Source organism: Jatropha curcas, chromosome 2, assembly GCF_041381405.1.
Source record: "Jatropha curcas cultivar XTBG-Jc1 chromosome 2, XTBG_Jcur_1.0, whole genome shotgun sequence".
In the NCBI taxonomy this organism is placed as follows: domain Eukaryota; kingdom Viridiplantae; phylum Streptophyta; class Magnoliopsida; order Malpighiales; family Euphorbiaceae; genus Jatropha; species Jatropha curcas.
In genome coordinates, this window is record NC_143152.1 from 30,508,361 (window position 1) to 30,522,580 (window position 14,220).

Sequence of the window (14,220 nt, forward strand, 5' to 3'; positions counted from 1 at the left end):
CAGCAACAGATATATTTTTTGATTAAGAAAAAAAGGACATTGGAATAAAAGAATGTAAATGTCTCATCCATAAGCTTTGGCATGCGTAGATGGGGCCTCAAACAGTGGACGCAGACACCAAACGACAAAACCACAATAAAAAAAAAAGGAGAAACAAACATATAAATAGATAAGGATATGGATATATGGAAATGGAAGTTCAAGAGGGGAATAGGATTTAATTGGATCGGAGACTTTTTTTTTTTTTTTTTTCCTGTTCTACTTGTTCAGGAAAAGTGTGAGTTTGTGACCAAACTATTAGGGCCAATACTGTACAATTGAATGTCGTATGCTACATTATTGACGATCCCATCGCTCTTCCAACTACAAAAGCAGCACTTTCTTTATAAAATTGACGAGGAGACGCGTAGACGCCTGCAATATATATTTTTTATAAAAAAAAAGGTTCAATGAACCAAGATAATATGAATAGTCTGCTCCAACTCGAAAACTCTCATTTATCGTATAAATGCAATATATACAATAGATTGTTTGCTTGTAGTTCAAATTAAACAATTTTAGTTGAGTTGTTCCTCATATTAGTATAGATAAATTAATTGTGATTTAATTACATTATTAGTAAAAAATCATCCACAATACACTTTTATATATAAAAATATCCTGATTTGCATACTTAGAAAATTGCTGAAAAACTAAATATTTTGATCTGTAAATTGAAAATTCAGTTTCTTTTGACTTGCTCTATTTCAAGTTATGCGGCTTCCCAAAACAATATTAGCCCTTAATTAACAAAAAAAAAAACAGCACATGAAGCACAATAGTTTAGAAATATTCATGATTTTGACAGTTGACCATGGTTTTTAATCTTTTTCTAATGACCATTAATTAAAATTTTAATCACGCCCTTAATTATGTGATTAAGAACAACCTAATTATAAGTTTATCCACAATTTATGTCTCACTCGTGGCATAAATTTTCCAAAACAGATGCACGCAATGACGTAAATTTCCACAGCGCTCTCTTTTCATAAATTATTATTATTATTATTATTTTTGAAAAAAGTTTACTTTCTTTTAAGTTTTGATTTTAATTTAATCAAATTAGCGTTCACATTAGGGTTGATTAAGGAATAAGCATTTGAAGCAAGAATTTTTGTTTGTGATCTATTATTATACAATTAGCATTTGACAATGGAACTAAAAAAAGGGGGGTTAAAAAGAGTCAATGCTTGAACAGTTTATAAACACACGTGCAACGTAAAACGACATTGGTTACGTGCAATCTATAGTAAACTATTGATTATAGATGTGAGTTTTGATTTGATTTGATTTAGTCATAGTAACGTATACCAAACAAAGAATGAAGAATCTAACTTAACCCTAAAATTCAAAGTCATAACCGCACAATTAGCTAGGTCAAAACTACTTTCATGACTCCCTCATCCCAAACAAGATTGCTATTTATTATAATTATATTTTCTAAGCATCACCATACATTTTGCCAATATATCTACCAAATAAAATAAAATATCTCTTTGTCCATTTTATCTGTTCGTATTATGTTTTTGCACAGAGATTAAAAAAAGGCAATTAAATCACCTAAATTTATAACAAACACTCCTTAATTTGATTAAATTGCCATTTACCTCACTTAAAATCTAAATATTAAAATTGGCTCTCTTTGTAGCTTAGGTTTTGCTATACACCTTTTTCTATTCATATGACATGCTATTATCCAAAATCAATGAATTATCCTAATTTAAATGTGTTAATCATGTAACGTTTGGCTTAATTTCCATAAATGTAAACCTGAATGTACATTAACAAAACAAGATAAGAAAAGAATTGCAAAACAAGCAAGCAATAATATTAAAATTGAAATTGGCATTTTTAACTTCTATATATGGTCAAGTTTCTCAGCAGCCAAACAGAGCACGGCATTCCTCAAAAATAAATAAACAAGTAAAAAGAACACCGAAAGGAGGAAAAAAAAAGAAAAGGAAAAGGAAATTCCAAAGTATGGGGAGAATTCCACCATAGAATGAGGCCAAAGGGGTTGTTAAGCTAAAAAATAAGCATATAAATTGGACAAAAGAAGGAGAATAAGACAAACAAGGTGTATAGGAATTAGATAAAACTTTGAGAGCATATGCATATGATATGCTAAAGAGTTGAGAATAACAATTAAGCAAAAAAAAGCTTTAATGATTATCCACAACTCTTTTAAGACTTTGATATTTATCCTTCAAAGATGCTTTTGTTTGGCTGATGAGCTTCACTTTTATGTCTGTTATCATGCAAAGAATAAGTAATTTTTATTTTTATTTAAGAAAAAAAATATTATTATGTCATGTGTGATGCAATGCATAAGTACCTGAGATTTTCAAAGGTTCGTCTCTCCTTTCCCTTATGCTAGGTAACTTGTTTGGCTGAAATTCAAATACCCACATGTCAAAATATGCAAATAATAATATTAATAAATCTGTGCTGTAACCTTGACAAAGTAGCCCAAAGTGTTTGTCTCAGTCTCAGTTTCTCAACTTTTTAGATAGGAGAACAAAGAAAAAAAAAGCAAAAAGATAAAAACACTTAATAGTAAAGTAGAGTTATCACCTTAATGTAATTGGTCAAAAGCATCTCTCCACTTCGTTGCAAGACTCCTGACTTTCAATTTACCTGCATAAAAAGTGGCAATAAAGACCAACCAAAAAGGTGGATATGAAAATGAGAACTCCCTCAGTAAGCGCATCCCAGACCCAATTAAGGCCAATAATTTCATCCTTATCCTAAATCATGTAATATTAAATATATATATATATATGGAAGAATTTGATTCTGCCTCTTTTGTTTTTTCCATCAAAATCTAGTGCGCAGCAGCTTGAACACATACCTTAACCAAACAAGTGGTTGGTCATTAATGTTACATCAAGCTGTTAGGAGGATTTGACTGACTACAAGATCACAAAAAAAAAAAAAAAATAAATAAATAAATGCCTTGGACTAGTCAAGAGAGGCATAGCAAGAATTTATGGTATAGACAAGATGCAATAACTAGTAGACTTTCAACTAAAAAAAGGCTTGAGAGTGATATGCTGTAGTTTTCCACGTGTAGTTCACCTAATCTAATACCTACGTAGCAATCCCATGCCAAATGGCAATGCACCAGATTTCCAATGCCAGACACTAAATACTGGGTTAGGCCTAACATGGAACTCTATACAGTCTAGAGGCCATACACGTTGAAAGGATGAGTTAGAAAAGATAAATAGAGTCTAAGCAAGATTATAACTTCTCTAACTAAAAAGATTTAAGATCAGAATGCAGATTTGAACTTTCATTAATTTGCTGGTCCCTACCTCCATTAATAACATATAAAGGATTAGAATGCTTAAGCTATATAATTGTAGAACCACACATACAAAAGAATAATAAAATGTAAAATAGGTAGAAATCAACTGTTTTTGTTGAAATTTATGCATTTATAACAAGGAAGAAAAATGCTAGGTGCAAATATATGACTTCATTTTTCATCAGCATATAAACACTGGGTCAACGCATGTTTCAATCTGTATAACCCAGTAAAGTAAAAAGGAAAAGATGACTTCATATTTCACAGAAGCATCACAAATTACCAACTCAAACTCCATTCAATCGTGCCAAATCTTGATTCAACATCAAAATGCCAAAATACCCTTCACCAACACCCACAGTGTGCCCACAGACCATAGTATTAACCCACCGGCCACCGGTTTCAGACTTTTGAAAGAACCATCATAACTGAACTGAGTGGCACTTATGCCCACTAAACTAGATTCTCACAGAAGTTGCGAGTACAATCTCCCTTCAAGAGAAGGTAAAAAAGGAATAAAATGGAAGAAAAACAGTTATATAACATTCTGGAAATTTCACAAAGATACACTGATGCGGAGCTTTTCAGAAAATTATTAGCATAACAACTTAACACATTAATTGAGATATTTGAAATCCTTAGCATTGTTCTTTCACAGAGTTTCACAAATGGAAGATATATTTCTAGATGAGTCGTACATTTACAGCTCAAGAATGCTGGTAATTAGGAAAGAATCTACCGGTGATGACGTTGAACACCTACTTCCCTTGAACAGTTTGGTGAACATGCTAAACTCACTTAAGTTACACAAATTGATCCTCAAGCAGATGAAGAAAGAAATACAAGGAACCAAAAAAGAATGATCAAATCAGTCCATGTTACTATTTACCTTTTCTATTACAACGTATATCTAGTAGTTCCCATCACATATAGGCAAAGATCTTTATCATATTCATACTGATAATAACAATAAGGAAATCAACAAAAAAAGCTAGGTAAAAATATCTCATTTTAGTTCATTTGGCTTGACATTCTATGTTGCAACTTTCTTTTTAATCACAGTCCCAAAAAGTTTGATGAGGCTATTTTTCTTTTCTAATAAAATTGCATGCTTACTAGTGGGATGTATGGCAATTTTTAACCACAGAGCATCCATGTGAAGCAAGTTAAAGGTAAACCATTAAAATGAAGAAAGCATTACATACACATCATCTAAAAGCGTAGATCAAGCAATAAAATTTCTTCATTAAGTTGCAAAAAGGTGGGTATATTGAACCATCTAATTGTGACCTATTAACATCTAGATATCATTGGAAAATTCAACAGCTCATCATTGGTCAATTGTAAACACTATTTTCTTTAAGCCTTAAACATCTTAATATACGAAAAATAAATTCCATGACTAATTGTCAACGAAACCAACAACTTTTTCTGCAATGGAAAAGTTAGCACAAGCACCATCAAATATTTAAGTTCTTCCAAAAGTTAGTGGTAAAATCTTCTCAAATACATTGCTCGTTTAAGAAGTACACACAAATTCAAGAGGTCATTAAGCGGCCACATAGCTTTTAAGATGAGACAAAGTGGAAAACAACCAGTACCAAAACAATGAATTTAATGTCATAATGTCACTTCTCATCAAGCATATTTATGCTCATAGTTGTTATTCGGCACTTCCCAGAAATTCTGACAATTTTTTCAACTAAAAAAAAATGGTTGCCATTATTATTTGGCTGCCTGAGTATGTACCATGAGGTGGAAATCTTTTAATGTGCAATACAAAGTAACACAGCATAGCTCAATCGACTTCCTAAGATAACTTAAAAAGCTTCAGGAGCATCTATATGGAAGATAGAAAAACAACATCAAGTATGTTGTAAATCATGAACTGATATTACAGAAAAGTTATACAAATAAAAGGATTCAAAAACCAAAACTTCTTTGCTAATTGAATAACCTGAAAGTATCTTTTTTTTATGTATCAATTAGAACAGAAACTATAGTGCACCTGTATGAGCCCATGGAGCATTTGACGCTGTAGGTTGTAGAATACACAAACTACATGCTGAATATTATGTGAAAACCTACTGCTTCCAAAAGGAAAATCCTCGCTCTCTCACAACTGTTCTAGTTTCAGCTTGTCGGAGAAATTTGTTATTATGATTAGTTTTGTTGGGGATAGCTCTGCTTTGCTTGCCCAATTGACTACAATCCAATCGAGTACCTTTAGATTCTGTCACCTGACACTCAGCTATTTGCTTATTGGACAACCAAGTCTGAAGCATCTCGTCTATCTTTGGTTCTGGTAATAACTGTTTATTCTTCATATCTGTGTAATATTTGTGAGCTTCCTCCAATTTTCCATTTAAGAAGAGCCCATGTATTAGCACAATATATGAGCTACGATCAGGACTTATCCCATTCTCATTCATCTCATTCCACAACTTAAAGACATTATCAAACTGGCACCATCTACAAAATTTTCTAATCAACATGATGTAGGTATCATTAATCGGTTGGCAGCCCATCTTTTTCATATTCTCCAAGAGCGCAAATACTTCTTCTGCTGTCCTTAGAGTACGCAAGAATGCATGGTAAGTCTGTACAGTTGGAGAGTGGCCACATTTTAACATCTCGTCAAAGAGTCCCCTAGCCTCATCTATTTTTCGTAACTTGCACAATGTTTTTATCAATGAATTGTAAGTAACAGCATTAGGAGCAATACCTTTCTCTTCCATTGTCTTCATCAGATTGATAGCTTCCTTCACATGTCTACCTTTTGCAAGAGCATGGATGACAGCATTGTAAACCTTCCTATCTGGTTTAGTCCCCATCTCCTTCATTCGGTTATACAGCTTGAGCACCTTATAAAGATTACCTGCCTTTGAGTGGCAAGATAAAATACTCGCATATGACACAACATCATATTGGATACCCCTCTTGCACATTTCCCTCCATATTCTCTCTGCTTCACGAGGACTACAAATGATATTACCCCAACCATTAAGTAAAATATTAAAACTCTTAGTGTTAAATGGGAAGACATCTCTATTACTAAACACCAAGTGCTCAGCATCTTTCACATTCTTGTAGCGGCAAAGAGCAGATAAAAGACTGTGAAACTCCTCCATCCCCACATCAAATTTAAATCGTTTATATGCATAAAAAGTGTTTATAGCCCGGCCAACATCATGCACTGCACAATATCTTCTAATCATGATTACTAAAGTTTGAGGCGTAACAAGAGATATACCAGTCCTAACCCCTCTCATCTCATCAATCAATGTCCATGCTGTATCAAACTTTCGCATTTTACCAAGTATAGATATCATAGAATGGTATTCACGCACAGAATGAGCATAACCTGGCTGCCTGCCAGCCCATAGAAAGAAAGTAAATGCAGCCTCCCAATCATTTCTTACTCTAGACAGGACCTCAAGTACCAGCTCTTGTGAGACTGTAACGCCACATTTTTCAATCTTGTTTTTCGTTTCCACTGGATTGTCACTCAGTTCATGCAATATATTAACAATGGTAGTCACATCTCGAATAAGACCGTCATCTCTTAAATTCAACCGAGTAACATCATCCTCATCAGCATCACTATTATCACTATCACTGAAACATTCTTCTTGGTTATTCGACACTTTTGGTACCATCAGGGTTTCAAGATTTGAACAAGAGGAAGAAACTGAAAACATGGAAATCAAGGGCCTTCTAGCAGTAGTTTCAATGGTTGAAATTGCAGTAACAGTTGGCACATTATGCGATGAAATGAGGTGGGCACGAGCTAGAATTGAAAATATCCTCAAGTTTGAACTTATAGATCTAATTCCCCTCATTTCTAGACTTGGTTAAACTTTTTAAAGAAGAGCGAGGAGTATAATATATGGCTAACAACACAAGGAGCACAACTGTTTGTGAAAATAACTGAATGAAGAAAATATACTTGTACTTTGCAGCTAGCAATTGCATGAATAAGATATTGTACCTCTATCTATTAGAGTAAGGTTTTCCCCGATTAGCCAAGAACAGAATGAGTGGAGGAACCGCAGTAGGAGTTGTCAGATTTGCCCTGCAGCCATTTCTGCTCGCTTTTGAATCTTTTCTGGCGAGACGGGACGATTGAGTTGAGTTAGTAAATCGGACCGTATTTAAGATGTCAACTAGAATTCCATCCAAAGCCCTTTGAATTATAATACAGCGGTTTAAATATTAATTAAAGTAAAACTAAACGTTGCCGATTCAGGCTGCTATTTTTTTTTTTTTCAGTATTCGGTACCCTTTTAAAAGATTGAGTAAAATATTGTATAAATGGTTTTTATAATTCGTCTCGAACAATGATGAAAATATTTTATTTATTTTTGCCTCTAGATTTTAAATTTTTAACTTAAAATTTACACGTGAATGCAATTTATTTTCAATCGAACCATCCATCCCATGAAATAGTTGGTCAGACTTAGATCCTTAATCTATACGACCACATTTGGAACCCTGTTTGGGCAAGGTAACTTTTTTTAATGAAGCTCACCTAAATGAGTCCACACCCAATTCCAACCCCAGGGGAGTCTATACAGCAAATTTGTGCAAAGGAAAATCATTATCCTTACTGCTACAATAATAGCAATCGTATGCTCATTTTGTTTGTTAATTGAAACAAACTCAACTAAATGAATTGAATCATTCTCTAAAAAATCATAAATGATCGCATTTTATAACGTAATTACAAATGAAGATAAATGGAGCTATTCTTTTCTCATTATTCCTGTTATATATAAGGCCAAAATCAGATTTCCATCTCAGCTTGCCGGTGACTTCTGAAGCATTGTCAACCCTACTGATTCTGATAATAACTGCAAATGTTAAGGAACCAAATGCCATGAGTTTCCATGTGTGGAATATGCAGATGCAATTTAGACTTGTATTGATGATGATCACAAAGCTTCTATGGCAATGATAAAGCTTCTATGGCACTGCCCAGTGGCCATGCAGCTTCAACAAGAGCATCACGATACTTGATCTGCTTCACCAATGTAATTTCTTGCCAATGTTCAAGAGCTACTCAAGAATGACCAGACAACAAAAGATCAGAAGGAATACGAGCCATCATGAGCTTTCACAACTAGTCAAGCATGGGAAACTTACCGAATCCATCTACGAGTAATGTATACTGATAGACAAGATCCATGCATAAGTATGGCAGGAGTTTCTCATCAACACGGGGATATGTAGATTTTGCATCCTCAAGTTTTGTTTCACAAGCACGCTTTGCTGCCTCCTCAAAATCCGCAGGATGAACTTTGGCAACAGGTTGAGCAGGATCAATAAAACCAGCCTGTAGAAATAAATAATTTGATTAACGTACCAGGCCAGATAAATACATTGCAATTTCCAATGTTTCTTCAGCAACCAAAACTAAGAATTATTAATACCTCAGCAGCCCTGTCGAAAAAGAATGAAGCAACAAACAAATTTCTTTGTCCATCTCCACCACCACCATTCCATACTCCGCCAAATGTGCATTTCATGTGGATACATGTTGATTCATTAACTTTCAGAGCCTTCAATGCAAGGCTCCTACATTCTTCAAAGCTAGAACCAGAAGAAGAAGCTGATGCCTTGTAGTCCAGTCCTCCATAGTTGTAAACCCCTTTAATTTTTGGAGGAAAACAATATTCATTATTAGTGCTTCATTGGCCCAAACTAAAGTAACTTATTTTGCATCTACATCATTCCTATAGCTAAAATGTGTTAGTGAGAGAGACGAAGGGAAGGAGCAGGACGATGATCCATGAGCAACACTGGCAAACATAACATGTTCCATTATCACTTTACACAGCCAATTATATGTGGCTATGCAAATAGATCAGATCAGTACATCTCCAATGAAATTCTGTAGCAAAAAAAAAAAAAAGGGAAAAACTCCATTGTTCAAGCATTTAAATAACAACTGTTTCAAACACGTAATTTGGACCACAAAGTCGTAAATAGTGTAATCTTTCTATACAGAATTGTTGGCAATGTGTATCATGATCATCTAAACAAATAGCTTACAAAGAATATCAGTTTCTAGAAAGGCATTTATGCAACAAAAACAATGGGACAATAAATTATTCCCTTGAATGACAGAAGATAGGCATAACAGGCAAACAGCATAACAATGATTTTTTTTTTAACTTACCATCATAACCAGCCAAGATGCACCCATTTTCAGAGTCTTCAGAAACCTTCAAAATTTCTGCTCGAGCTGCTAATAAGCCATAGTGAAGGTAACTGCATTTGCAAATGTCAAAGACAAAATCAAAGTAAGAAATAATTTCCTAATGCTTCACAGTACCATGAATAGCCAAATAAACGCATAATAAACTTGAGAAATTCAGAACATTATAGCAATAGGAAATTTTGAAAAATTGCAAATACAAATAAGGGACTCACTGTTACAGAAGGCCCATGAGCTGATCAAAGAACTTGTCAGTTAGATAATCAGAAAACCAATTTATTACCTGTGAACATAAAGGTAATAATCAATGCCCATCAGATGCATTTCTTTTATATATGTATCCTCTCCATCTGATACTCTTGGAGCCTTTGCAGCATCCGCTTTAGAAATAGCATATGCCATTTGAACAGATCCACCCCCAAGATCAACCACTCCAACTGTATCAGAATATGAACTGCCCAATTTTCCTAATAAGTAATTTATCGTCACCTGCAAAACAAGTAAAAGTGCAGTAAAGAAGTGTACAGATTTGTATCTTCCATTTGTCAATTGAATTGTTTGGTCATGACCTTTAAATGTACCATGGCACCAACATTACATATTCATATTTTCGTATCATGCATGTGGTAGTTCCATGATTTGGGAAAACAATGCTCAATGATACACATTATAGGCCACCATAGGCAATAGTCTAATAAGGAGAAAGCACATAAATGAATTTCCACCATCATCAAGCCTGGAAAAGGCATAGAGCAAATACAAATAGATACGGGGTGAATTAGTACAAGAGAGCACTAAGTTGCCATGATTAGATTAGATTATGCAAAAATAATCATCCGTCTCAATAGGTTGCATTTCTTATGTAATTCCACCAAAACTTTGGGATTATTCTTATTTAGAGCAGTTATAATTAGAAACTCAGCACGCTTCAAAAGCCATTTCAAGCAATGGGCCAATTGCTGTGATCTGGGACTGCAGGTGCTCTGTTTACACTTTACATCTTCCCAAACAGAAGGTGTGTGGCACAGTGGTGGAACCAGAAAATAAAAAAATATAATAAAAGAGTATTTAAGATATAGTCAATTTTAAGTGAATTGAAATAATACAATTGACTTCTCATTGATATTTTTGAGGCATAATTTTTAAAAAAGAATAAAAAAAATATAAAAACTAAAAAGAAATGGAAAATTATGCACACCTTAAATTGTCAAATAAATATAATATAATTTGAAATTAGAAAGATACTGTGGAAGAGAGAACATAGATGAATATATATATATATATATATATATATATATATATATATATATATATATATATATATATATTATAAACTTAAGTAATTTGAGTGGAATTGGATAGTGACCTTTTTAGTGTTTCATTATACTTTATAATCTTTTCTAATTTATTTTTTTATCCTTAATGTTACAACACAAAATTATATGGAAACCATAGCAGTTTGGCTTTGCAGTAATTTAAAGGTATTTATATACAACAGTAAAAAATGTTCCAACATAATGAGTAATGTATGTCTCAATATACTGACAGTAGTTAATAAAATAACATACCGATGCTGTTAGCACTTAACTTTGTCAAGTGAGAGTATTTTATTCGAATACTTAAAAGAATTTAATAAAAAAAGAGGGGGAGGGGCACCAATTGAATAGATCCACCACTGGTGTGGCATCATACAGCTTATTGTAGGTCGTCAATGAGGATAAAGTGAATTCCAAACTGTAGCATGCTCATGAGTTAAATGAGCCAGTACTGAAAATAGCCAGGAAAACATGGTTAGGCTAGAAGGCTATAAAAGTAAAATTATCACATGGAGGTCTGGTATACATAAGTTTTACTTTGGTTGTGGATCATTAAGGAGCAATAGTAAACATGTGTGAAAGACAACATTTGCTAAAGAGTAGTTACCAGATTAAAAAATGAGTTCTTCCCCTGGCCACTATGCAGTTGCCAAAAACTCAGTGTGAAATGTAAACGAAGTTTCCAGCTCATAATATGTAGCCAGAATTACTAGAATTCCCCCAACATAGGCAAGAGCCCAGAAATTTCCTTGTGCCAACCATGAAGCAGTGGTAGTTCCAGGAAGCCCAGGGGATGAGCTAGAAACTTGAATAAAAAGTATACCTAGGTGTCTCAGCCACACCCAATAGTGAGCCAAAGAGATATCAAATTTAGGAAACAGTGCAAGTTTCCAGAGTTATGAGCCTAGAGTTGTGATTGTGCCACAGTTCAGTCTAGGATTATGTTGCCAATGCTCAATTCATTATGGGAATACAACACAATGTCGTTGTAATGTTACACCCCCTAATCATCGCCTACTCCTAAAGAAATTACCATTATTGTCTTTGCTACGTATATCTGTTATTAGAAACCTAACAGTATAAAGAAATGAGTTTTAAAATTTGCGAATGACTCGCATCAGTAATGTTATTGTGGTAAGAATTGAGGCCAGAATGAAATTATCTTTTTTAGCAGTCAAGGTAGCATACCCATTCATAAGAACCTTCTTGAGAACCATCCAGCACAGAAACTCCATCTGCCTCTGTTTTCAGGGTACTCTTATCTCTCAGAATATCCCTAACCTTAAAGCAGGGAATTCAAATGCTATAATTAGATGACGAGGATAGAACAATTGAACACAAGAAACAAATAGGAAATCGTATAGAAACTTACTGCATCCAAAATTCTATCAGATGCATCACCTTCCAAAGCCCTCAAACCTGCAGTAGCCTAAGTGGACATTGAAAAGCCAAATTAAGTAATGTATACAATGGCATTAAAGAATCAAAATAACATTTCTAATAAATGATAAAAGATAAAAGAAGATCCTATCTGAATCCACTCACCCCAACTCTAACAGGTGTGTTCGGTCTCAACTCTTTAGGCACAACTCTTTCTGCTTGTTCAAGCAAGCGAAGAAGGGAATTTGCTGCAGCCAGTGGGTCATTTGCATACGCACTCAAACCTGGTTTAATCTATGAGAAACATCAAATAAAAACAAAATGTTAAAGAACTGTACCAGAAACAATACTGGAGTTCGTTTTGCTATAATGAAACAGAAAGTTCACAAGCGTCTTCCAAAATATAAGCCGAAATGTGCTTAACGTATCAAACATTTAAATATAAGAAAATCAGACTACGAATGCAATGCAAAGACTTGTGTCTCTCTTATGCCCCAAATTTAATGAAATGAACTCAGATCTAACTAGTACAGAAGTAATCATCGAAAGAAAAGGTTCATCGCTATCACCTGGAGAAAAAGCTCGAGATCTCTGCCGATTGGAACGAGATTATTGTATTGATCAAAACAATAAACATGCACTCTACTCCCCGAACTTCCAGCGTCAAAAATAACCGCATATCTCCTGGCATCTTTCAAATTGGGCGACATTTTCCGGCCACTAATAATCTCGTACTCCTCCAAAACGGCCGTTGGAGACCGACTAGGCATGAAAAACAGAACAAAAGCGATCAAGAGCAGCGGGATCGAAATCACCAGAAGAACGCTTCGGTACCTATGGATCTTTTCAGACAAAGGCTCATGTCGAGACACCGGGCGCTTCATTTTCTCAAACGGCAATTGGTGGAGTAGATGGTGTTCGGAGTGGGTGGGAGAAGTAGAGGCAGCAGCAGTGTTAGTGCCGGCCGAGGCACCCGTCTCCAGAAGTTCAGCAGAGGAAGGGGAACGATAGCGGATCTGGCCGTTGGAAGTGGCGGCCGCGGCGGATGCCTTCAAGGACTGCGCTGGTTCCTGTGATGGATCCAGCTCTCCTTGTTTAAGATTTAAAAAAGGAAAAGAAATGTTACAGAGATGAATTCTGGAGTCGAAGAGGAAATGAAAAGAAGATCTACGAGTCCATAAAACTATAATGTCTTGACAGTTGGAGACAGAGAGAGAGAGGAAGAAGAAGGGATTGAACGACGATGTCGTCTGATGGAATGGCAGTTGCAGTTTCAATTTAGTGTCAGTGCGTTTGTGATGGGAACGGCGAAGGCGGGGGGTGACTTCGTTTTATAGTTTTTTAATTTGAGTTTTAAAGAGAGAGCGGAGATTGTAGTGTAAAGTTCAAGAAAAGTGGTTTTAGCTTTCTAATATGGTAATATTTCTTATTCTTACATTTCAATTAAATATATATTAAACATTTTATAAATAATTCAAAATTAACAAATTTTATCAAAAATTATTTATGTTAATTAAAATAAGTATAAAAACTAAAAAATTATAGAAAATACGACTTGGCAATAAATCCAAATTCAAATACTTATACGATAGTTTCCTTATAATTTAAAAGACTCTCGAAATTTTTTTAAACAAGGTTATTTTCATCTTTTCTTGAAAATGACAGACTTTTAAGATGGAAGGATCTATGTGTTAGCTTCATCACATAGCTTCATTATAATTCGAGAACTCCAGAGTTAACCTTTGCAAATATAAGGATATGTGTTAACTCTGCCATAACTTTAAGCCCCAGCCTTGTTCGAGCTTGGCTATTTTACAATGAACTGATCCAGCTAGAGCATACCCTTATATGGTTGTGTAGGCTGAGCTGAGCTCTGCCGAACCTAGTTTTGGTGAGCTCAAGCTCAGCCCGACCTGTACAACCATATAAGGGCTGATATGCATGATTTTGGCAAG

At 34.6% G+C, this 14,220-nt stretch overlaps 2 protein-coding genes across 5 annotated transcripts; both read right to left on the reverse strand.

The window, feature by feature from the left end:
* Positions 1–162: 162 nt before the first annotated feature.
* LOC105650421 (Tetratricopeptide repeat (TPR)-like superfamily protein) lies at positions 163–7,572 on the reverse strand. Of its 4 annotated transcripts, none has more exons than XM_089718181.1 (5): positions 5,358–7,571; positions 2,891–2,951; positions 2,614–2,676; positions 2,375–2,429; positions 163–414 (listed from the first exon to the last, which is right to left on the reverse strand). In XM_089718181.1, exon 1 carries the CDS (start codon positions 7,189–7,191, stop codon positions 5,434–5,436), a length of 1,758 nt encoding a protein of 585 aa, XP_089574307.1. In that variant the 5' UTR covers positions 7,192–7,571; the 3' UTR covers positions 163–414; positions 2,375–2,429; positions 2,614–2,676; positions 2,891–2,951; positions 5,358–5,433. The 4 variants fall into 4 exon arrangements, with proteins under 4 accessions (XP_089574307.1, XP_012092708.1, XP_020541432.1 ...); XM_012237318.4 differs by lacking the exon at positions 163–414 and adding an exon at positions 1,846–2,287; XM_020685773.3 differs by lacking the exon at positions 163–414 and having other exon boundaries at positions 1,846–2,429.
* Positions 7,573–8,016: 444 nt separating this feature from the next.
* On the reverse strand, positions 8,017–13,602 carry LOC105650422 (apyrase 2). Its single transcript, XM_012237320.4, has 9 exons — positions 12,835–13,602; positions 12,431–12,559; positions 12,258–12,314; positions 12,074–12,166; positions 9,853–10,058; positions 9,531–9,622; positions 8,782–8,999; positions 8,495–8,684; positions 8,017–8,407 (listed from the first exon to the last, which is right to left on the reverse strand). Exons 1-9 carry the CDS (start codon positions 13,147–13,149, stop codon positions 8,295–8,297), a joined length of 1,413 nt encoding a protein of 470 aa, XP_012092710.1. The 5' UTR covers positions 13,150–13,602; the 3' UTR covers positions 8,017–8,294.
* Positions 13,603–14,220: the final 618 nt, after the last annotated feature.

Excerpts from the sequence above, each read along its gene's own strand:
- LOC105650421 (XM_089718181.1), bottom strand. The coding sequence starts at position 7,191 with ATGAGGGGAATTAGATCTATAAGTTCAAACTTGAGGATATTTTCAATT.
- LOC105650422 (XM_012237320.4), bottom strand. The coding sequence starts at position 13,149 with ATGAAGCGCCCGGTGTCTCGACATGAGCCTTTGTCTGAAAAGATCCAT. Across the intron at positions 10,059-12,073 it reads AAGAAGGTTCTTATGAATGG|GTGACGATAAATTACTTATT; the intron begins GTATGCTACCTT and ends CTTGTTTTGCAG. Across the intron at positions 9,623-9,852 it reads TATTACCTTTATGTTCACAG|TTACCTTCACTATGGCTTAT; the intron begins GTAATAAATTGG and ends TTGCAAATGCAG.